At 40.3% G+C, this 25,039-nt stretch overlaps 1 protein-coding gene across 4 annotated transcripts in view; it reads left to right on the forward strand.

Annotated features, from left to right (window-relative positions):
• Positions 1-1,695: 1,695 nt before the first annotated feature.
• Positions 1,696-25,039, forward strand: part of EPRS1 (glutamyl-prolyl-tRNA synthetase 1) — a 43,867-nt gene continuing 20,523 nt past the window's right edge. The window contains exons 1-16 of one of the 4 annotated variants that reach the window (XM_080651284.1): positions 1,696-1,882; positions 3,976-4,060; positions 4,873-4,972; positions 5,803-5,959; positions 7,278-7,417; positions 7,841-7,935; positions 11,267-11,393; positions 12,095-12,287; positions 13,655-13,826; positions 15,132-15,365; positions 16,234-16,318; positions 16,749-16,808; positions 17,088-17,108; positions 21,174-21,284; positions 23,400-23,536; positions 24,577-24,784. In XM_080651284.1, coding sequence (XP_080507410.1) covers positions 1,837-1,882; positions 3,976-4,060; positions 4,873-4,972; positions 5,803-5,959; positions 7,278-7,417; positions 7,841-7,935; positions 11,267-11,393; positions 12,095-12,287; positions 13,655-13,826; positions 15,132-15,365; positions 16,234-16,318; positions 16,749-16,808; positions 17,088-17,108; positions 21,174-21,284; positions 23,400-23,536; positions 24,577-24,784 — 1,971 coding nt within the window. In that variant the 5' untranslated portion in view covers positions 1,696-1,836. The remainder of the gene's footprint in view (positions 1,883-3,975; positions 4,061-4,872; positions 4,973-5,802; positions 5,960-7,277; positions 7,418-7,840; positions 7,936-11,266; positions 11,394-12,094; positions 12,288-13,654; positions 13,827-15,131; positions 15,366-16,233; positions 16,319-16,748; positions 16,809-17,087; positions 17,109-21,173; positions 21,285-23,399; positions 23,537-24,576; positions 24,785-25,039) is intronic. The other 3 variants (XM_080651285.1, XM_080651286.1, XM_080651287.1) reach the window with 3 other exon arrangements.

Here is a 25,039-nt window from a genome sequence, read left to right on the forward strand (position 1 = left end):
AGGGAGGTAGGAAGATGAAGTTTCGTGTGCACAGAATGACCTAGAGAATAAAATGAGATTATGGATCCCATCCCTAGAGATTCTGATAGGAACGTAAGGGGTTGGGGGGGAGTCTTACTCTGATGCAAGCACTTTATCTACTCTAGGGGCTGGCTATAAAGAGGCAGCCACCTTCGATGGTGGGTTGGGACAGATACAAATAACTCCTCTATAGCTGCATTAAGTCCCATAGTTAAGCAGCACTATAGTAAAAACAGGGGTGTCTTTAGGAGGTTACGAGAAAGTGGGGGTGGTGATGAGGTTGAGATGATTTTTGCAATCAATCCTCAGCCCCTTGAGCTTGACTACCAGCCCCTGAAGTGTGTGTGGTCACACACACACACACACACACACACACACACACACACACTCGTTACTGAGGACTTAAGAGCAGGAAACAGATGACCCTCTGAAAGGCTAGCGCAGTTCAGGCAAACAACGCCAAGACAAATGGGGACAGGGGCTCTTAGTAGTAATGCCTTTTATCAATAAATCCTTTCTTTGATTTTTTTTAATTTTTCAATTATAGATTACATTTATTATAATTTTGTGTTAGTTTCAGGTATACAGCAAAGTAGTTAGACAATCCTCCTGATATTTCCAGTATCAAACTGGCACCATACATAATGATTACCATATTATTGACTATATTCCCTATGCTGTACTTTAATCCCCATGAACTATTTTGTAACTATAAGTCTGTATCTCTCACCTTTTTCACCCAGTCCGATAAATCCTTTCTTTATAACTATTACTTTCAAGTACAAAAAGAACTATTGAAAATGCATTCTCCTTTTGAACAAAAAAATGGAGGAAACACGAGATCAGTTTCCACATGCACAGTGTCACCATAGCTGTGGGCTTGGTGTGTGCGCCCAGGACTTGTTCCGTGTTTACATACTCACAGTGGGTACGGGCTGCCTCTCACTACTTGAGCCAATTCAGCAGAGACAGGGTTGAATCATATCTGAGCGTTTATTCCAATAATGCCGGCAGCATGGGAAAGCAGCAGGTCACCCACAGAAATCTGCTCTGCAGCAGTCCCCCATAAGCCAGCTGCTTGTATAGAGTAGGACAAAGATTACACGGGGAAGTAGGGACTACAGGCATGAAGAGGGAGGCAATGCAGGCTGAGGTGGGACTCTATTGTTTGGGCAACAAGGTGTTAATCTTTCCATGATAATAGGCAGTTCTTGAATGAGAATGGACCACATTCCAAGGTTAACTCCCAGGTCCAAGGTTGACTCCTAGGTTCAAGGTGACTCCCTGGTCCCAGGAGCATAAAACTCCCAGCCAGGTTAAGAATGCCCTTTCTTTAACGAGCACAGGCAATCATGGTAACAGAGCATGATTAATATTTCCCATAACCATAACTAGTCCCCAATATTCTACTTTTGCTCCTAACACTCAGGGCAACAAACAACACCATTTGTTTATTTCACATTGTACTTCACGTGAACTTGGCCTCGCCACCTGCTTTCCTTGCTTTACGGAGTGTCGTAAATGCCGTGGCTGCAGCGTCTTTCCCATGGCAACCAGGAAGGCCACGTAGGCCCTGGTCCCTAGATGCGGGGGGCGGGGCGAGGGGAGGGGACGGGTCGTGGGACGCAGAGAGCGCTCGGCGATGACGTAAGCAGTGTGCGCCAAGACGCGGCGGCCGGGGCGCAGGGGCGGGGCGAGAACTGCGGCTGCGTCCGGCGTGCGCACACCTTGCGGCTTCTCCCTGTCGCCGTGCGTCTTGAGTGGATTCGGCAGCCAGGCAGGCGCAGTAACAGGTGGACCCGCAGACCCACGGCGATGGCGACGCTGTGTCTGACCGTGAATTCAGGGGACCCTCCTCTGGGTAAGGGCCCGAGGCCCGGGCCGGGCGGGTTGCATCAGCCGGGGAGGGTGCGGGGCGGGAAGGTCGCCGCGCCTGGCTGCGCAGTGGCTATCCCGGTCCCGGTCCCGGAGGCCAGGCCTCCTCCCCTCCGGCCCCCCCTCCCCGCCCCCACACCCCTGAACTCAGAGTCGGCTCCGCGCCCATCGCCTCTGCCTCGGCGGGTGGATCTGCTCCTGAAGCCAGTTTTCTCGGGCGCGGAGGGAGGCGCGGGGCGAGCCGCGACGGCAGGGCGACGCTGGGCTCAGCCCGGGACCTTCTCTCAGTCCGAGGGACCACTTCCAGTCGACTTCCCTCCCTCTTTGAAGTGGTTTTCCCTGGAGAACCGAGAGCTGCTCGTAGGAATAACATTTCAAAACTTCAAACCCCATTACCTCCCCCCGCCTTTCAGACTTTCCCCCCAGGAGTCTCTCTATCATCTCTCCTTTCCTCGCTTCCTCCAGAAAAGCTCTGCAATCCACTGGCTTTGACTTTTCTTTCCTTTTCGTTGGGTTCAAAGGGAGCGGGGCAGACGATCACAGCAGCATTTACAGTTTCGACGGAGGTTGTATTTATTTTTTAATTGGAGGTGCCGGGGTCATGACTGGAGCACCCCAGCACCCTGCGGGCTGGCGGGGTTGCTTGGCTCCTCGCCCTGTAGATGGAGGAAATCAGGAGCTGTCATCTTCCTGATATGACTTAAGTTCAGTTTGGAATTGCATTTTTGTGGAGAGAGCTTAGAATTTCTGCTTTTTTTTTTATTACTTTGGGAAAGTTGCACAAAATAATTTAGTTTTTTGATCTCGTATTTGTTAATGCCTATAGATAGTATAGACACATGGGCGCTTTGCTAATGTTTAAGAAGACCAGATTCTTTTTTTTTAAATTTATATATATATATTATTGATTTCAGAGAGGGAGAGAGAGAGAGATAGAAACATCAATGATGAGAATCACTGATCGGCTGCCTCCTGCACATCTCCCACTGGGATGAGCCTGCATATGCCCTGACCTGGAACCTAACTGTGACCTCCTGGTTCCTAGGTCCACGCTCAACCATTGAGTCATGCCAGCTGGGCCAGATCTTTGGATACAGTTGGCCACAAAGGGCTAACGAAGTATGCATTACATTTTCAACTTTGGTGGTGGTCTGAGTGGACTGTAATAAAAACCACAATTGAAAAGCCATTTTAAACATTCTTTTTTTTTTAAATGCTATTGTTTTAGCATATTGTTTCCAGTAATTATGGGCTAACCTCACACAGATCAATGCACTCTGAAAGAAATGGGTTTGATTCCCGAGCTGGTCTCACGGTTGAGAGCAAAAACATTGGTTCCTGGAGACCTGAGTCCAACCCTGGCCGCCACTTGCTAGTGGCGGGAGCATGGCAAGTCCCTTGTTTGGCTGCCCCCAGTTTCCTTGAGGAAGGAGGAATGCTATCTTCCACATGGGGTTGGTTGCCAGAACCAAGGGACAAAGGATTAATGAATCAATTTAGTAAACTTCCATATGTGTTGAGAGGCAGATGACACCGTGTTTTAGACTTTGAATTCTGGACTGCTTTAGACCTGCATTCACATACCAACAGCCACATATTTAGCCAAGGAGTGTGGGCTAGAACTCCTCCAAGCCTCAGTTTCCTCTCCTGTAAAATGGAGATAAAGGTGTCTATCTCTTAAGGTTACTACAAAGATTAAAAATTTTAAAGTCTGTAAAACATTTAGCACTGCCTACCATATAGTAATCACTCAAATACTATTAACAATAGCTTTTCTATAAAGCACTATTCCAATTTTTTCTTGCCTCCTGAAGGAGGGAAAGATTAATTGCAGAGTCCCTAACTGGAAGCTGAGCATCTTCGAAAGCAGTTGGACTGTGCCAGGGAATGGTTTCTGATTCGTTTTTTTCTCCAAAACCAGAAGATTAGTACTTTCTGTTTATAGACTCCTAGGAAAAAAGATTACCCTTTGCAAGACTTAATATGGGTGTGTTAAGTCATCTTTGATGACTTGCTTTATGATTCAGGTTTTAAATACTACAGTATTTATGAAGAGAAATCTTTCCATCTTATTTTTAGGTGCTTTGCTGGCAGTAGAACATGTGAAAGACAACGTCAGCATTTTTGTGGAAGAAGGGAAAGAGAATATTCTTCGTGTGTCTGAGTAAGTGCTTTTATATCTTTGTTTTCAGTACTCAACAGCATTTAAAAAACATTCAGGATTAAATATTGTAGGGTTGTTTTACTTGCTAATTGGTAGATAGTCCCTAGAAAGAATGCTTTTCTTCATTCTAAAAGAACTCTGTTTAGAGACTTATATTTGTAATCTGTTTGAAAGAAAGTAAAACTGTACAAATATATATATATATATGGATTTTATTTTTTTATTTAAAAAAAATCATTGTTGAAAGTATATATAAGGATTTAAAATTCCATTATAATTTACTCTGGTGGGAAATTGTAAAAATTTAAAGTCAGTGGTAATAGGATATAAATTTAGTAAGAATTATTTTATTGTCTCTTCTCATCTTTTTTTCTTTATGGTTTTGAATCTTTTAAAATACTTCTTAAAAAACAATTTTGATGGGGTTTGATCTTCTATCTTTACCTGATCAAACTAGCTTCTCTCTGAGAATATATCCTTGGCTTTGTTGCTTTGATTTATGCAAACCAGTTATTCTCAATATTCCAATTATATTTTCATATTTGTACCACTGGATAAACATACAGAAACTAATAGGAGGAGGTTGCATCATATAGATAGTCTACTCTGGAGTCAGTTGTTCGATTCAGCTGAACATTTCAGAACAAATTGGAATTTGACAGAAACAGAGTAAAGAACAAATTACGTTTTTTGGCTGTAGTAGAAAATACCTGGTAAATAGGAGATTTCTATCTTTATGTTTCTTCATAAGTCTCATGAGTCTTACTAATGTGCTAGAGCCAGTAATACTTTGTCTCACGCTTACGTTCTAGAAACGTGGTCTTCACGGACACCAGTTCCATTCTTCGCTACTTGGCTAGAGTGGCAATGACGGCCAGGCTCTACGGCTCTAACCTGATGGAACACACCGAGGTGCGGAATGAACCCTTTCCGCGTGTGATTGGTTTTGATTTATGCTTTTGCTCTTTTGAGAACTTCATTTTACCGTTGGCTTATGTGCTGTCCTTCTGTTTAAGGATATTGACAGAGTGTTAGTTATAGACCAAGTTAAGGAATTCTGAGCCCATTTTTATTTTCAGAAAAAAACTTAGCTCCTAACTTGGAACGTTTAATCCCATAGTTGGGTCATTGAGTGCTTTCTTCCTCTTCCTAGATTCCTAGAATTTCGTAGCTGGGTGTGACCATGGCGATCATTTTATGCAATTCCCTTACTTTACAGATGAGGCAACAGGCCTAGGAAAGTTCAAGTAGAGTTTTCCCACGGTCACACACCTAGGTTGGACCCCATTTTCCTTTCTAAGTATATACCTTATTAATTACAGCAATGCCTTTTTTTTTTTTTCTGTTAGTATTCAGCTCTAACTTTTCTAATTCTTATAAAATTCAGAATACAAAGAATAGTTTCCAAGTGTTTACTTTTAAACCCTGCAAGTGGATGAGTCTGTTTCATCTAGCTACCACCTATTGGTTCAATCAGTTGGTTCTTCTTTCCTGCTGCCAGTTCTCCTATCTTTTTCTTTTTCTTCCCTGAAAGTGCCCCTTAATGTCCTGCAGAAAAAATAGCATAGAAAAATAACCACAAAACGTGTTTGTAAACGCCAGTTTAGATCCCATGCAATTAGAACTAAATCCACGTAATGGTAAATTCTATCACTTAAAAGTAAGGCATGGTTCTAACTGAGGTTGTTTGTTCGTTTTTATTAAAATCTAAATTCCAGGATGCATTTCTTTTATGTTCACAGATTGATCACTGGTTGGAGTTTAGTGCCACAAAATTGTCTTCATGTAATTTGTTCCCTTCTGCCATCAATGAGCTCAATCATTGCCTGTCTCTGAGGACATACTTGGTTGGAAACGCCTTGAGCTTAGCTGATTTATGTGTTTGGGCCACCCTGAAAGGTATCAATAATTCTTCTTGAATGTTGTGTTTTAATTATTTAATGTTTTGCTGGATAAGAAGTACACATGCTTCTCTGTATCTGAATAAACATCCATTTATCTGTCTATCGGCAGACACTTAGGATTTTCTTACAAAGAAATGACCACCCCAGCTATTTCATCCCTGTCCAGTTACCGGAGTTCCATGTCCGTGCCCCTGGGGGTCATCTCTCTCACTACCTCAGATCCCCTCTTGCCTTTGGAGTTGGCCTTGTTCCTGCTAAAGATGCCTCATCCCATTTACGTTAGGCCTCTCCTGTCTCGGCCATTACTGTACTCCAAGCACTGTTGTCTGGTTGCTCAGTAGGAGTGTGAGTGAGGGGGTGAGCTGGAGCTGTCCCTCTCCGAGGTCACTGCCTCCGTCTTCTGTGACTAGTTTGCAATAGGTAAGCATGTAGGATTGAGGAGCAGTACAAAGGGGATCTGAATTTTGTTAATTTACTTCCTGTAAAAACAAACCTGAAGGAAATAATGCCACGGCATTTTATTATTCTTTAAATTTGGGTTATGTGGGGTTTTAAAAATATTTTCTATTCATTTTTGTGGCTTAAACTTTTCTCCAAATTAAATTGTTGTTACAATAACCAACATAAACTGAAGGCCTTTTCTAGTTAGACCTTTTCATCTATAGGTTTGTCATGACATTTTTGTATATATTGATTTTTGACTTAATGTTTATGAAAGAAAGATATCTTAAGGATATAACTTTGTGATGTTAAAGTTAAACAAATTTCTTTCAGTACCTGTTTTAATATTATATCTGAAGGAATGAGCTGCTTCTTGATCTTAATTTTTATTTTGATCTCTAGTTGACTTCCTTAAAGCTTTTCCTTAATGATGAAATGTAGCAATGGCCTTACAGTGGGTGTGAGGCAGTGGTGAGGGCACGATTTACTATTGATTTCAGTGACTTGAATTGAAAACATTTTTCTGTTAGCAAAGTGGGGGGAGGAGAGAGAGACAGACATTGCCTCCCGCACATGCACGGACAGTTCATGACCTTGACCAGAATCGAACACCTGACCCTTCATTCCATGGGCTGATGCTCTAACCACCAAGCAAAACTAGTCAGGGCCTGAAAAAAATATTTTTAATTAACTTCTGTGAATTCTGTAAAGTATATTAAGGTTTTGGAAAACAATTCAGTGTCTACCCTGATTTCATTCATTATAGAAGCACAGCTCTGAGCCATCTCCTTTCCCTAAATTAACCCCGGCTAGAGCTTTGCTTTTGAAGTTGCAGACTTCCTGAGTGATGTTAAAATTATGTTTGCTAACAGGAAATGTGGCCTGGCAGGAGCAGCTGCAGCAGAACAGTGCTCCGGTTCATGTAAAGCGCTGGTTTGGCTTTCTGGGAGCCCAGCAGGCCTTCCAGTCCGTGGGTACCAAGTGGAATGTCTCAGCCACCAAAGCTAAAGGGGTAAGCCAGTTTCACTTGTACAATGCTGTCAGAGACCCCAGATCGGAACAGAAAGTTCTTCCTAGTCATAGTTCATTTCCTTTTCATGAATAAAAAAGGTCTTCTTGGACGAATCTGCCATTGTAAGTCTTGGCTTGCCTCCGCAGCTGGTTAACTGCATACAGCCATCATCTACATAATTCTAGGTGTAAATGATGATGATCATCTAGCGTGTGTCCCTCAGGAATTTCAAACTCCAAGTTACTTTTAGCTATACCATCTTTTCTTCCTCCCAAATCTCCTCTTTGGTTTTTGAACCAGAGACCATCGAGTGCTGGGCTTCTGCAGAGCCTTCTTGTCATTTCGGGGGCGGGGGGGCAGTATTTGTTGAATTAATATATTCCTCAACATTTAACCATATAACCATCTTGTTGTTTGTTTTAGGCACCTCAGAAAAAGCCAGATGTTGGGAAGTTTGTTGAGCTTCCAGGTGCTGAGATGGGAAAGGTTACTGTCAGATTTCCTCCAGAGGCTAGTGGGTAAGAAAACAAAACTTAAAATTATAATGGTGGAAAATCTTTAGATAGTTCTACAATATTTTTAATATGAATAGGTTATATAGACGAAAAGATTTTAACTGTGGGAGTTAAAATTTTAAATATTTTAATCCTTTTAAAATTATTGACAGTTAATGTATTAAATTTATAGTTTTAAGTTTATTAATTCCAGGAGAGAAACAGTGTTTGTGTTTTACCCCAGACAGAATTTTAATTATGATAGAAAAATCTCCATAAGTACAAAGGCTTAAGTTTTACTTACATTTTGAGATTTTTAGGTTTTCATTTAATAAGGACTTATATTTGTGTCATTAGTAGTAGAAGTTATGGTACAATTCTTTTCAGTTACTTTTTCCCCAAATAAAGGAAGGGGGGTCCTAAAAATTATTAACAGGTTTCCCCCTCCTTTTCACTCTTGGCGCCCACAGACAATAATAAGAGGTTGCTAGCTTGTTGGGAAAAAGACTATTGTGGCTGGCGGTCAGCAGCCTGGAGCTGCTTCGGGCCTAGCCCAGATCCCCAAGTCTTGGCTTTCACACACCTGCCAGCCTCTTGGAACACAGGAACAAGCTTTGTAACGGAGCCCTTCACTGATACTAATACGATTTAATGCCTCTTGTTAAAGCAGTTAGCCACGGAGCTTAGACATTAGGAAGGTATTATACACATTTTATAAATGAGATGATTATTTTTCCCCAAAGAATTTTATTTCAGGTTTTGTATTGTATAGCCAAATTCTTCCCCATCTGTGGTGAATGGGATGTGTAGACAATAGAAAGTGGCAGATACACAGTTTTTTAGCCATCTATTCTTTTTTTTTTTTAATTGATTTTTTTACAGAGAGGAAGGGAGAGGGATAGTTAGAAACATCGGTGAGAGAGAGACACCGATCAGCCGCCTCCTGCACACCCCCCACTGGGAATGTGCCCGCAACCAAGGTACATGCCCTTGACTGGAATCGAACCCGGGACCCTTCAGTCCACAGGCCAACGCTCTATCCACTGAGCCAAACCAGTTAGGGCTAGCCATCTATTCTTGATAGTTCTTCACAAACTATTTCATAAGCGCCATTAATAGCAAAGCCAGTTTTAGAATTCCCCATTTTCTGTCTGCTTTTCTAAGTTTGCTGATTTAGGTGGTGAAATAATGGGTGGGTAGAGGAGATGAAAGAGAAATAATGATTCTGGAAAATTCACAGACTAACTCATTAAGTGATTGATTGGTAGTCAAATGGGTGGAATCAGTCATCATTACCTATCTTACATGGTTGAATTCCCACGGAGCCTGCCCCGTTTTTTGCTCCTGTGTCCCTGGGGTGAGGGGTCATGGCTGTCCTGTTGGGTCCTGACTTCTGTGATTTGATAACAACTACTGCTATGTTTATAGCGATGCCATTTGAACATTTGTCCTTTTTGAATCTTTTTATATTTTCTGTCACTTGAGGTAACGAGTTCCTCATTTGTTCTAAATTATGTCAGTGTCAGAGCATGGTTTTATCTGAATACAGTTTTGGGATTTGGGAATATAAATCAATGTTCAGGTTTTCCATATTTTTTATCATATTTTCTTATATTGCTAAAGAATTCTTTAATTATTTTTTAATCACTTTTTGGTCTTGCATGAAAGGCCAGAAGGCTTGACTCTCATCCTTTATTCTTATTCTTAGCAGACATGATATATACCTATCTTGTGTAAATGCTACTGAGCACTTTACATACAGTAACTTATTTAATCCTAATAAGCCTGTGAGAAAGGCACTGCTGGTATCTCCATTTTACACATGCTTTCCGAGGCTGATTCATAGGACGTTTTAGTAACTTGCCAGCTCAAACCTATACTGTCTGGCTCTAGAGTCCATATGACTTAAAATTACATGCCTGTGTCTGTCATGTGTGGCAGGAGCCCAGTCCAGCATCAGTACTAGCACAACATGAATCGTATTTTCTTCAGCTATTCTAATACAGGTTGTCTCTTGGGAATGAATGTTTTACAGTCCTGTTAGCTTTCTTGAGGTTTGAATTGTTAGAACTGCACACATTATTTCAGAGTCAGAAATATCTTAAAGTTTAAGATTATGGTTTGATTTTGTCACTTCTCCTAAATTAATCCCTGTGTGTAATGCCTAACAAATTAACTGCCAGAAGCAAGTAGTCAGTGATTATTAATCTTTTTTTCCTTAACAATGGGGGGTAACATGTTATGGGTTTAATGCTTTCAGTGGAAACTGAACACAGTATTTCTGTTTGTTTCTTGAAACTCGGTTCTCTATTTTATTTTTAATGAATTTTTTATTTTAGAATAGTTCTAAATTTACAGGAATGTTGCCAAAAAAGTACAAAAAGTTCCCATACACCCTGCACCTGGTTTTCCCCTAATGTTAATGCCTCACATCACTGTTGTCCCTTTGCCACAACTAATGAGCCATTATTGATACATTATTATCGTCTAAACTCCGTATCTTCTTTTAATTTTATCAGTTTTTTCCTAGTGTTCTTTTTCTGTTCTAGAATATCATCTGGGATACCGTTTACAGCCCTTTTTTATGCAGGAAGTTTTGAATAACCCTAAATGTATTGCATTGTACTGGTCTATCTTAACCTGTACATATAAACTCTTAAAATGGAATCATTGATCTAGAATGTCATACGAATTTCTAAAAGGGGTTGATTTTAAAAATGATATAGGAACATACAGGTTGCTGTATTTTTTTCTTCCTTGTTGATATTAACCAAGATCAGAGGTGTGTGTGACATTAGGTGACTGTAGAACAATGTGACTGCAGCTACCTTTATCAATTGAAACTAGTAAAAAGGAGTGAGAGCCCATTAAACTTCCATGCTCCATGCCTTGTTTGCTGGCAGATAAATTATGTTTTCAACAGCAATAGCGGAGGTATTTCTTTTCACTCACTTCACTGATAGAGGAGGGTGTTGATGTGTGTGCCATTATCAACATTGCCTCTATTTATTTATATCTTATAATTGTCAGCTGCCCTTAGGAGCAGTGTTTGCATAGACTGTGGTTTACGGAGTGAGACCTTACTACTGGACGAGACCCTTAGTGAGAGTCCTTTTGTAAATAACTTGGTGAGATTTCACATATGAGATGATTTCTTAAGGTAACTGTGGTAGTCTGTTTTTCTTCCTGTCAAGGTCAGAGTTCCTATCCCCGTGCTTTGTGTTCGAAAAGAAAATGCGGCTGGAATACCAGCTAGAAGCAGTTTTGTTTAGTTCTCATCTCCTCAGAAAGGTTAAGTGTAAGTCTTCAGTCAAGACGTGTTAATGAGTGTCTCTGTGAAATGTTTTTGTTTTAGTTACTTACACATTGGGCATGCCAAAGCTGCTCTTCTCAACCAGCACTACCAGGTTAACTTTAAAGGGAAACTGATCATGAGATTCGATGACACAAATCCTGAAAAAGAAAAGGAAGATTTTGAGAAGGTAATTAAAGGTGTAGTGATAACCCTTTGTCAGAAAAGTTAATTTCACATTAGCCCGTGACCTGATACCTTCATGGTACGTGAGTTAAATAGAAACTTAATTCCTGACACTAAATTAAGTTTGTTCTCATAGACGCTTTTTTCCTTCACCTTTGTATTCTGTCTCAGACCTAAGACCTGAGCTCCGATACCAAAGCCTTCAATTTATTTGTTCTTCCTCGATTGTTGTAGAATTTACCTAAGTACTCCATTTTCCTATAAGTACCAATTTCTTAAATGAATGGGTAACTAGAGGCAGGTTTCCTTTCTGTCATATAATTTTAAGTTTATGGCTGAAACACCGCCTGTGTATCGGGGAATGGGAAGGTCTCCTCACCTCTCATGTCGCTTTTATCCAGAAGCACTGCAAGGTGTGCAGAGAGGGCACGTAATTGTCAGAACGGCTTTTTGTAATAACCAGCTTTTCCAGAGTAAATGGAAAGCTCCATCAGGAGGCCACTTTCTCAGCTGACCGTTCAGAAGTTAGTAGAATGAGTCTCTCTCTTTTTCTTTTCCGATCTAATACAACTTCCACAACCGTTTTCAGGCTAAATAAGACTGATGGTGTGTTATTACATTTTGCCCAAATACAGTATCAAGGAAGGAAAAGACACAAGAAAATGTGCAAGATAAAGTGATGGTGATTTTGGGTTCCTGTTGCAGGTTATCCTGGAAGATGTTGCGATGTTGCATATCGAACCAGACCAGTTTACGTACACCTCGGATCATTTTGAAACCATAATGAAATACGCCGAGAAGCTGATTCGGGAAGGGAAGGCTTATGCAGATGATACTCCTGCTGAGCAGATGAAAGCGGAACGAGAGCAGAGGACAGAATCCAAACACAGAAACAACTGTAAGGCATAGTCATTGTGTTATGTTTTATTCATGTTCTTGTGCTTTGCGCCTTTAGTAGAACGTGGTTTCTTGTCTGTGGAAGACGCTGGTTTGAAACACATTGGGGAACATGACTCATGCATTAGTTCATCTCTCACCCATCTTCTTTCTTTCTCTGTCATCTTTATCTTGTTATTTTGGAAGCATCACAACTGCGCGTGAGGTACGCGTGCCCTTTGCATCTCACATACTACGTGCAGCCTTGTGCACTTCATTCATTCTATTTGAGTGAGTCCTTCCGTGGCATTTCTGTATTTTCCTCAGTTGAAATGCTTAGCCTTTGTAAAGTGTTTGGTGATAATATTACTCATGCCTTAAACCTTCCTTTCAGCATGTGGGCAAATGTGAACATAATGTATAATCTTGGTGTTGCACTTGACAAAAAGGCACATCTTTCTTACTACTTGTCCTCGGGCTTCAGAATTGGCCTATATTCATTCTATAATTATATTGCCAGAACTTCCACACTATTATAGTTAAATCTTGAATATCACATTTGGGAAGTGAAGTCAAATAGTTATAGAGTTCTTTTATCAAAAGGCTATAGAAGTCTTTTTTCTTTTTAAGCTTTTCTCAGTTTCCACCTGGACTTTTAGACCTAACTTGATCCTTTGGGAGCAGGTCACGTGTCCACCGTATTTCAGTAGTTTCCCCAGAGAATCATTGTTTAATGGGTCTTTTTTATCCAGAAGGTTTCCATATTCTGACATAGGTCAGACCATAGTCACTTGGGATGTAGCATTCTTTTTCTAGGATTAAACTGGTATCGCTATCTGTTTTCTATCATCTCATTTTCTCAGATCCAAGGGTGTCCTGCTTCCCACTGGAATGAGAGGGATTTTCAGGGAGTCCCCAGGCTCAGGCTCTCAGCCCAAGCCTGTTCTCCAGATGGGCCCCATGGACCGGGCCAGACCGGGCTCTCCCTGGGCAATAGGTGGCAACGGAACAGTGCTTCCACTTCAAAGGCACAGGGTTAATTGGAGGGGGCCCGGCCTGTTGGGTCATGATGGGAAATGGGAAATGCGGATGAGGGAAACCTCCAGGCCTCATGTTTGTCTTAGTCTTCATCAATGTAGTGACTTCTTCTAAAAGATGTTTATAGAGGGCATTTTCTAAGTGTTTTTTGAAACTTCTGCATAAAAAAAACAAAACAAAAACAGTGCATTTACTCTTGGTACCAGATATTAAAACTATTATCGTACTTTTAAATTGCTGATAATATAAAACCAGAGCATGAACACTTACATAAAATTATAGGACTCTTAAATTTGAATTCAATTCGATTAGTAATATGCTAGATAAACTAATATAACTCTCACTTTATAGCTGTTGAGAAGAATCTGCAAATGTGGGAAGAAATGAAAAAAGGGAGCCCGTTTGGCCAGTCCTGTTGTTTGCGAGCAAAAATTGACATGAACAGTAACAATGGGTGCATGAGGGACCCGACACTGTACCGCTGCAAAATTCAGCCTCACCCGAGGACTGGAAGTCGATACAAGTAAGGTGATCGCCTGCCAGGCTCTGCTCTGATGCTCTCTGTAAACTCGGAGTCGATAGAGAAGAGAATAGTGATGATTCCTCGTTTTTGTTCATCGTGGATGAACGGGGCTTGTGTAAAGCAGGCAGCCTCTCAGCAAACACTTACCAGTTAAGGTTCCACATTATTTCCAAGATGCCTGGTATCAGTCCTCGAGGCTGCCTGCAGTTGCTTTGTAATGTATTGGTTAGCTATCCTGTGATACCTTTATTTTATTTATCTTTAGATGAAGATACTTGTCTTCTTAGTTTAAACTTCAATTCTGCTAGGCATAAATTCATTCATAAATGTGATAGAATTGAAAATTTACAGAAATAGGAACAGTAAAAGAAAGGATCATGTGTTTTTAGTTTCTATTAGTTTTCTGTGTGTGTTTTCAGGTTAATAGAATTTTTTCTTTCAAAGGTTCCTCCTTCATTAGTTTACTTCATAAAGTAATCATAGAATAAGTTTTCTTATACTTTGAAGAAGCCTACTGCATACTCATACTGACTTATAACTTGAAGAGATTGTTGAATACAATGATTACCTGCTTAGTTAGTGTGACTTTAAGTAAACTTGGGTGGTATTGATGTGTAGCTCCTTGTTTACTAAGCAGATGCTTGGAACACACTTGGAAAAGTGAATTTGCATCCACATTTTCAGTATCAAATAATTGTGAAACCTAATGCAGGAGCATCTTCAATAAGCTGTATCTTAAAAATTAGGAGCCATAACGCAGTAATACGTTTTTTAAAATTCAAATTAAAACTGCTTATGTGCTGTGTACATTTTTTTGGGCAGAAATTTATATTAGGTGTATTCAATCTTAAATTGAATTTTAATTTACCTAATTTTTTCCCCTCATCTCTTCTTGAATGCAGTTATTACAAAAGTAATTTAGTTTACTTGAGTGTGAGATTAATAAGATATTGAAAAGCTAAATTCCCTCCAAATGATTGTGTCTTGCTTCCTACCATGATGTACATTGGTCATTACAGAAATATGGTTGTACAGTTGGCTGTGCCAATACCTGATTGTCTATTAAATTGCAAATTTGCTTTTTTGTTTGAATATTGAGTGGGTAACCAATTCATTATTTTCAAAATCTAATCTTATTTTGACATACTTTGATTATTAATAGTCATAAAACATGTTGGGTTTTAAGAACTTCCTAACTTGTAAAGACTATGTTTTAAATTAGTATTGCTGCTTATAATGCCTAATCTAAGACAGAAAGGCTAAAATGCTTCTTATTGATTTGTTAAATATTCCCTTTTTCCCTAGTGTTTATCCCACATACGATTTTGCCTGCCCTATAGTGGACAGCATTGAAGGGGTTACACATGCTCTGAGAACAACAGAATACCATGACCGTGATGAGCAGTTCTATTGGATTATTGAAGCCTTAGGCATAAGAAAACCGTACATTTGGGAATATAGTCGGCTAAATCTCAACAACACAGTGCTGTCCAAGAGAAAACTCACCTGGTTTGTAAACGAAGGACTGGTGGATGGATGGTATGTTTACTGTTGCCTTGAATGGAGGGGAAGCCAGGGCATGGCATCTCAGCGACTTTTTAACTGCTGTGCGGGCTGGGAGGGCTGGGAGGAGGTGGAATGTGAGGCCTGTAGGGTTTCTGTCCTTCACTTTGTTTGCTCCAGTGCATCAGGTCCCCCTTCCCCTTTGTTGTGTTTTTTTTTCTTTTTTAAATATATTTTATTTTTTACAGAGCGGAAGGGAGAGGGATAGAGAGTTAGAAACATCGATGAGAGAGAAACATCGATCAGCTGCCTCCTGCACATCCCCCACTGGGGATGTGCCCCGCAACCAAGGTACATGCCCTTGACCGGAATCGAACCCGGGACCTTTCAGTCCGCAAGCCGATGCTCTGTCCACTGAGCCACACCGATTAGGGCCTTCCCCTTTGTTTCAATGCCGCAAACATAGAGCACAGTGTGGGCCATGGTGTGTGGGAATGAAAAGCACATAGGGGTACATTTCCTGCAGATCTCAGCGTTTCATAGCAAAGTACTTGTGAGTCTGGTTTTTCAGAGACCTGGTCTCCTGGTCACATGTACAGCAGGGACCTTGAATGTTTGTGAAGTAAAAAGCACCTACTGTTTAATGCCCGGATTTCTGTAGTTGAAGGTGTCACCCTGTGTCTTCCTTCAGATGTACTTGTACTGTTTCCAGTAGTTGACTGGGGAGCAGCTTTCCTCTTCCGTGCATGTGGGCTCTGGGTTGTGATCTACCCATTATTACAACCACCTCTCAGTCCAAATATTTAACAAGCTGAATATAGTATTACTTGTTAAGGTATTTTGTACTCTCTGCATCTACACATTAAAAAAATCTCACTGATACTGAAAAATGTCCGTTTCCCAGGGATGACCCCAGATTTCCCACGGTTCGTGGTGTGCTGAGAAGAGGGATGACAGTTGAAGGACTGAAACAGTTTATTGCTGCTCAGGTGAGTGATGGTTCCTTTGCCAGATTGTCTGCTTGAATTTTCAAGTGTCTCTTAATACCTCCTTGGTCTTTACTATTTCTATTCTCTCTATTCCTTGTTTGTTCCTTATAATGCAAGGGCAGAATGTTTTTTAAAAAGAGTATGTTTAGTACTGTTTATACTCTGAGAATGGGAAACTGGGAATGTCCTAAACGCCTAAGCCAGGGTTGGACAAAGGCAGCTGGAGTATTTTTACCCAGTGCAGTATGTGACTGTTGACTCTACCTACTGAAGGTACCAAATTAGCTTGTACATAATAAGTTTATATTCCAATGGAAATAAACTTGCAAGCAATTATTGGGCTTATTTTTTCTAACATGCACAACTAAAGTTAAAGGAAATATTGTAATTACTTCTTATCCTTTAAGTCATTTTATTACTGTTTTCCTAGGGTTCCTCGCGTTCAGTTGTGAACATGGAATGGGACAAAATTTGGGCATTTAACAAAAAGGTAAGTGTTCTGACTCTTAAGCCTCTCATCTCATGCCTAACTCCTACCTGTAGAATTCATTAGCGCCTCATGGTAGAAACAGTTTTGTGAAGAATATTATCGTTTTTGCAGACTTACAGGAAAATGGAATGTTTTCCTTTTTTAAACATATAAAGAGCTTAAGCCTATTAACTGTACCAAACAGTGATTCAAGCAAGCAAACTTGGAGTGATGGGGAACAGTAACGGTTTTTCCTTAAATCGTTTATGAACACTCTGCATTCATTTTTCTGCTTTCAAGCTGCGAGCTCTCTGTAAGAAGGTATTAATGCTTTTATTCGCCTTACTTAGCACAAAGCTTCTAGCCTATCTTATAACCTGAGCTGTTGTACAGCTTTGAAGCACAATCACATTTAAGTAAGACTTGTTTATACAATCCCATTGAAAATGCACTATTCCTAGTTTTAAAAAACTTGGCCAAGGGCAGATTTGACTATTCCACTGTTCCCTTGTGAACTGAGAGAACAGAGTTTTAAAGTTACAGATTCCATTGAGTTGAATTAACTATGATTCCTGTGTCCTACTGAATCTAGCTTTTAAAAAAGCGTTTCTTAAATGAACTTAAATGAGGAATACTGCATATTGACACTGTTAATAATACTAATTGGAAGCAGATGCTTGGACACTATAATAAGGCAAATCATTGAAGTGCTGTGTTTTAGACTGGTTTCTGTGATTGTGTTCTGTAAACTCTTTCGTGTTGCTGCTTGATTTGCTGATGCCTGGCCTCAAGAAGTAGCTGCTTGTCTCGCATGTGTCTTGAATTTATTTTATTTAGTCTTTTGTGTTTAGTCAGTTTTTTGATCCATAAAGGAGTGATTAATTGGTTCTTTCTGTTGCTGCAGTTACTAATAATAAATAAAGTAGAATTTATAGGCAAAGTTAACATTGATGTACTTTTTATTAATAGTCCAAATTTTAAAGGTTTTAAGTCTTAATAAAGTTACAGATGTATACTTTGTTCCAATATATGACATGCATTTCACTATAGTCATACAGTTCTGTATAGTCCTCTGTCTTCCTTCCATTTTCTGTCCCTGGACAAATCACTTTCAGCTCCTTCAATAACTCTTTCGGTATTTATTGCCCGTTTCTCTAAATGATGTGTGTTGCTACTTCTTGACTTTTTAGTTCTGGGCCTCATCAGTTGACTTCCCACCACGCAAGAGGAGGTCTCTTTCTTTTTCTCGTAACTTTGTTGGTGTTCTTGCAGCTGATTGTTTTGGTCTTTGTGTGTCCCCCGGCTTCCCGTGTTTGTTGAGTGTTCTAATTCTGTCCCAGACTCTGCATAATTTTTTTTTAAAATATATTTTATTGATATTTTTACAGAGAGGAAGGGAGAGGGATAGAGGGTCAGAAACATGGATGAGAGAGAAACATCGATCAGCTGCCTCCTGCACACCTCCTACTGGGGATGTGCCCGCAACCAAGGTACATGCCCTTGACTGGAATCGAACCTGGGACCCTTCAGTCCGCAGGCTGACGCTCTATCCACTGAGCCAAACCGGTTTCGGCGACTCTGCATAAATTGTCTAAGTTGCCTACCAAAGTGTTTGCACGCCTCAGGTATCCCTTCAGCTTCAGGTTCCACCTGGAGACATCTCTGCCCCAGCCTCGGTGCTGCTGGGCCTGATCTCCACCCCCATCAGGCTTCCTCCTCTTCCTGCAGTTCCCTTTGCTTTTGTTTGTTGGTGGGTCGTCTGCTTCGTGGATCTTCTCTTTTACCTCAGTAGCTCCCTGAAAAGGGGGCCTGGATGAAGGTTTTTGAGACCTTGTCTGTGGCCTATGTGTTCACTTTGAAATTTCATGGTGATGTGCTGTGGTTTGGGTCTGTTTTCATCCATGTCCATGGGAAGAACATGGGGCTTCCAGTCTGTAAACTCATTCCTTCAGTTTGGGGAAATATTCTCGAATTCATTCTTTCCTTTTTTTTTTTCCCTCCAGTAAGTTTTCTTTTCCCTGGAACTTTTCTTGAGCAAATGCTGGGCCTCTTGGACTGGTCCTCTGATTCTGTTTTCTGTCTCTACATTTGGCTCTACTTTCTGGTAGATCTATTCAACCACCCTTCGTTGAGTTGTTCATTTATGTCCTCATAGTTCCAAGATTTCTCTTCTCTGAATTTTCAAAATAACTTCCCCTTCCTGCTTCATGGTTATAATATTTATTTTTAAGATATAATTTTATTGATTTCAGAGAAGAAGGGAGAGGGAGAGAGAGAAACATCCATGATGAGAGAGAATCATTGCCTCCTGCATGTCCCCTATTGGGGATTGAGCCCGAAACCTGGGCTTGTGCCCTTGAGCAGAATCGAACCTGGGACCCTTTAGTCTTCAGGCCGACACTGTCCACTGAGCCATACCAGCTAGGGCTAATAGTATCTTTTTACTTAGAGCATTTGTTTCCTCCAGGTTGTTTATTTTGGTTTTTCGTTGATATTAAAGGCATTTTTTCAGATGTCTGGTTAGCACTGTTATCTGCTCAAGTTTAACATGAGAGACAAAAAGAGTGATTGGAGGCCTTAAGAGGAAGAGTTGGACTTGCCCAGCCCGTGTTGCTCAGTGGTTGAACATCATCAATACATGCACTAAGGTTGCTAGTTCGATTTCTGGTCAGGGCACATGCCTGAGTTGTTGGCTCGATCCCCAGTAGGAGGTGTGCAGGAGGCAGCCAATCGAGATATTTCTCTCTCATCCACCTTTCTATCTCTCTATCCCTTTCCCTTCCTCTCTCTTGCAAAATCAATAAAAACATTTAAAAAAAAAAACAGATTTCCACACTTCAGATCCTTAGAATCATAGTCCTTTATGCTTAAGTGGCCTGAAAATCTGTGCTAGCCAAGGCCTAAGGGGTGATTATAACTCGTTAGTGTGAGAAACAGCCTTCTGCTCTTCGTCAGTCGAGGAAACAGATGCAGGAGACAGAAGTAAGTTTATCAGGTTGGTTTTAGCTTTAAAACAATTGTATGTCTCTGTCTTAAACACAGAACCAAGTGGTCACAAGTTAAATCTTTGATCATATAAGAACCCTTAACTAGGAAGAATGACCTGTAAGTCTCTAGGAAGGCAAGGCTGAAAGCTGTCAACCTAGAGAGGCTGGTGCTGAGTTGGTACGGGGGAAGGAGAAGCAGACAAGGGAAATTAACTAGCTTTTCATAGTTTTGTGAGTGACCCTCCGAGAATGGTTTCTTCTCTGAGTTTATTCAGTTTCTACAATGTCACGTTTTCAGAATTCTTTTAAAGCAAAACAAAAAAATGAACAAAAAAATGAGTAAAAAATAAAGCAATCATAGCCACTATTTCCTGCATCCTTCAAATGGGAAGAAATAATTTCTATTCCTTTTAGATACATTTGCTTCTTCCATGTGCTTCGTTTAGTGTTTTAAACACTGCTTTTGTGATTGGTCATCATGGAAAATTTTAACTTGAGCAGTGAAGTGAGAAAAGTACATCGGACCCGAAGGCCATGCTCCTGCTGTGTTGGAGGTAGAATAGGTTAGAACACAGTGACTAGGACAAGTCATTCAGTTAATCTGCAAATATTTATTGATTCCCTGTATGTGCCAGGCCCTTGCTAGGACTGGGAATACAGTGGTCCCTGTATATAGAGCATGCAGACACGTAGAAATATTTTGTTTATATTTTTAACCTACAGAATTGCCTTATTATAGTGACCTAATGCTATTCTGCTTTTGATGGTGATGCATTACCTAAACTGGATTATAGAAAATTATACTAAAACACATATTTATATTCCTTCAAAATGGACTTTTCCAACAATACAGGATTGAAGATCATATCTACCTGTAGGATTAATATATAATCCCACGGGATAATCTTTCCTTATCTTCTGATTGCAGAGTTAAAAATCATTTTTCTCCCTGGCCGGTGTGGCTCAGTTGGTGGGGCTTTCTCCTGTGCACAGAAAGGTTTCGGGTATGATTCCAAGTCAGGGCACATGTCCAGGATGCTGGCTTGATCCCCAGTAGGGGGCGTGCAGGAGGCAGTGGATTGATGTTTCTCTCCCTCTGAAAATCATTTAAAAATAATAAAAGCAAAAAATTATTTTCAAAATACTATTATGCTTTAAGCAGTTGGTTTCTTTCCACCTGTCAGTCCTCATTCTTGGAAAGGCGGTCTCGGTCCTTCCCATAGCCTTTATTTACGATGGTTCCTCTCTTTTCTACTTGACAGTCAAAATGCTAGCGTGAGTTGATGAATAAAAAAATTAGTAAATGCAGTAACAAAGGAAGCCAGTTAGTATTCCTGTGCTTTTTATGAAATGTAAAAGAATATCTGCATGTTCTCACACGAGGGCACATTTGTTGCAGGTTATTGACCCAGTGGCGCCACGATACGTCGCCTTACTGAAGAAAGAGGTGATCCCAGTGCACGTCCCTGAAGCTCAGGAGGAGATGAAAGAAGTGGCCAAGCACCCCAAGGTCACCCTGCACGCGCCGTGCCGCTCTGTCTAATGAAAGGGGCAGGAGAGTAAATAAAAGGGAGAGTGTGCTTTGGTGGCCACAGCGTGGCTTGGGGATCATTGCTCTCCAACATGATTTGTCAGGAGGAGGTACTAATTGGAGAAAAGACTTTGGGGATTTCTTGCTGAAGAAATTTATCCTAGTAAAATCTACAGCACATGACACAGCACTTCCACTCAGTTGGTGCCTGATTTATTCTGTAGAGAGAGCATATCCGTGTATAATGAGAAGGCATCTCTTCTTGGAGGCCTTTTGAAAGATGAGGTATCAGAGTTCACGTTCTTTTCTTCGTGTGGAAGCTGAGGTGCATTCTCTCTTAACTAGGTTATTCACTAACTCTTACCTTTGACTTTAAGCCAGAACATTGGACCTAGTCATATTAAGTCACAACTCGTACCCAGAGTTTATCACACTGCTCTTTGCTCTGTTTTAGAAAATATCAGTGCAGTGAAAGTGTTATCTGTCTAAATTTAGAATGTAAGTCTTAAGTAGGTAGCAGGGAGCGCCTCGTAGTCAAGCTATGCTTGTCATCTTGGATGGTCAGGACTTCCTGGGTTGTCCTGAAGCAAAAGTAGGTCCTTTTATTGCAGCCTTGTGAGTGGTCTGTCAGTATCCTCATTATACAGTGAAGGTTGTGTCCATAGACCCCGTCATGCACCAGTGGACTGACAGACTCAGGACCTGACTCATCACCGTGTTATGCTCCTAGAGTCGCTCACACATGTGGCGATATGCATCATGAAGAGCTATACGTATTCTAGGCTGTAGCCTTATGTGATTGCCTTTCTGTGTGTGGCATTAGCTGTTTTTTAATTTTAAATATTTGAGTTATTTTAAGGGGAACCCTAATAAGATTTGGGGGAAAGAGAGAGAGAGAGCTTGATTGATTTGGCTTTGCCTTTATCTTGCATCTGATTATTCAGCTAGGTGAACAGTGGCCATACGATATAGCATATATCACACACTACAGTTAGCTTAAACGTGAAGTTCACTGAATGTTTTAAAATGTGAATGGTGAGGGGCTTACTTGTTAAAGTGACTGTTGTAGTCAGATAGCATGAGTGACGTTAGTGCTTATTATTAAATAAGAATTAATTGATAGGGAAATGTACTTTATATGATGAGCAGATTACTCTGATCTGTGAAATTTTCATTGTCATCATTTCCCTCACAAAGGTTTCTATATTTAGCCTGCCAGTATTCTATTCTGACCCCAGCATAATATAAGTTGTTACAACATACTGATTTTTCTCAGATGCATTGGTTCAATTATTGAACAATTATTAAACACATGCTATCTAACATTTATTTCAAAAGATCTTTATACTTTTTTTTTATTTCAGAGAAGAAGGGGGAGAGAGAGAGAAACATCGATGAGAGAGAATCATTGATTGGCGGCCTCCTGCTCACCCCCAACTGGGGATTGAGCCCACAACCTGGGCATGTGCCCTTGACTGGAATCGAACCCGGGACTCTTCAGTCCACAGGCTGACGCTCTATCCACGGAGCCAAACCAGCCAGGGCCATACTTTTTTTTTTCTTTAGAATTTTCTCAAAACCTGAAATTTAGCAAGTATCATATTCTTCTTATTCCCCAAATCTCTTTTCCTTCTTCATCTAATATATACTGAAAAGGCAGAAAATTTATCTATACATATACAATTCTGTCTTTAAAATTTGTCTTCTAACACACAAAGGTCCCTAATTTCCTGCTAAGGTGTGATATCTCTCCTATAATCTGTAGCAGAGGTCAGGAATGACTTCATTTTCTCCTTTCCTGCAAAAGCAGTGAGGTTCTGAGGATAGCAAAGCAGATTCTGGTCTAGGACACTTAGCGACAACTACTTCTGTTCCAGCTCTGGAAACAGTGCTTTAGGCTGGATGTAATCTCAGGCAGGCCACCTCATCTAACTCCATTGGCATCAGTGGTCAGTTGACTGACCCAGGTCTGAGGTCTGGGATTCCAGCCAGCACAGATAACTTATTGGTTAAAGAATAAAATGGAAGAATATGTACATTTCCACATGGTTCAACAAGTTGTCATTTTAACCAACACTTTCCTTTATTCATCAGAATCCTGATGTGGGTTTGAAGCCCGTGTGGTACAGCCCCAGAGTTTTCATCGAAGGTGCCGATGCAGAGACGTTGTCAGAGGGGGAGATGGTGACATTTATAAACTGGGGCAACATCAACATTACCAAAATACACAAGTAAGAACTTTCGTTTGTTTTCAAGTAAATATGGAATAAAAGTGTGCTGTGTTTATTCACTTATTAAAAATTACTTGGTTCAGATATATTCATGTGGCTGAGTGGTAAATTTACCCAGGCATAAGTACTGCAAATTCTTGGTAATGTTTTTTCCATATATGTTCCAGTTGACTAAGAGGATATCAGGATAGCTTTTGCTCATGATGCTGAAATTTATTTCATCTAGATATAAAAATAGTTTTAATGTTTTAGGGTCCCTGTTGATCATTTGATTCTCATTTTATAGTTACCTGGTGGAGGGATTCTTTGGATAGAGTTTAACATATTCTTTATACAGAAATCAGCTTTAAAATTAATTGTTTAATGATGAATCTGAACTTCACAGTGGTTATAGTGTGCTATACTTAAAATTTTAAGATTACATAAATGGAACAAAATATGCGAAGATTAATTTATGTACACTCTGACATCTTAATTGCCCAGTCATTGCATGTGATTTTAAGTAATTGCTAAATGTTTTAAAATACATTATTTTAGAATTTTTTAAATGCTTAGTATGGCTGACTTTAAAGTTTGTAAATATGTTCATGGTCTTCACCAGATGTATGTGGGTCTGTTGTCCAGTGGATTCTTAGTATCTTTTTTTTTTTTTTTAATTATTTTATTTTTTACAGAAAGGAAGGGAGAGAGAGAGTTAGAAACATCAATGAGAGAGAAACATCGATCAGCTGCCTCCAGCACACCTCCTACTGGGGATGTGCCCGCCACCAAGGTACATGCCCTTGACCGGAATCGAACCTGGGCCCCTTCAGTCCGCAGGCCGACGCTCTATCCACTGAGCCAAACCGGTCAGGGCTGATTCTTAGTATCTTGATAGCAGGGATTATATTTTATTTATAACCAGTATATGCCTGGCACATAGGAAAAACTCAAGTGTTTGGTTTGAAATTTTTACAAAGAAATTCCTGATCCGTTTGTTACAGATTCTGTTATAGCAGTTAGGGTTTATGTTTAAAAAACACTTTCAATCTTACATCTAGAAATGCAAATGGAAAAATTGTATCTCTTGATGCCAAATTGAATTTGGAGAACAAAGACTACAAGAAAACCACTAAGATCACTTGGCTTGCAGAGACGGCCCGTGCTCTTCCCATCCCAGCGATCTGTGTCACGTACGAGCACTTGATCACGAAGCCAGTGCTGGGAAAAGACGAGGACTTTAAGCAGTATGTCAACAAGAACAGTAAGGTAGCTAAAAGAAACGGTACTTCATCTTGCCCTGCTCCGTAATCTTCTCTTTAGAATTTTTAAAATTAGTTTTAAGTATTTGGTTTCTCAAATACAGTGGAAGAGATTTGTAGAATTTTATTAAAATAAGAAGATGTGAAGGAGTAACGTTTCCATTTTACAGATGATAGTAAGGCACAGTGAGGTTAAGTGACTTGCTTGAGGCAGACACTCAGTGGTAGAGCTGGGATTCAGAGGCATCCTGGCTCCAGAGCC

This window comes from Plecotus auritus, assembly GCF_963455305.1.
Source record: "Plecotus auritus genome assembly, chromosome: 14".
Taxonomy (NCBI): Eukaryota; Metazoa; Chordata; class Mammalia; order Chiroptera; family Vespertilionidae; genus Plecotus; species Plecotus auritus.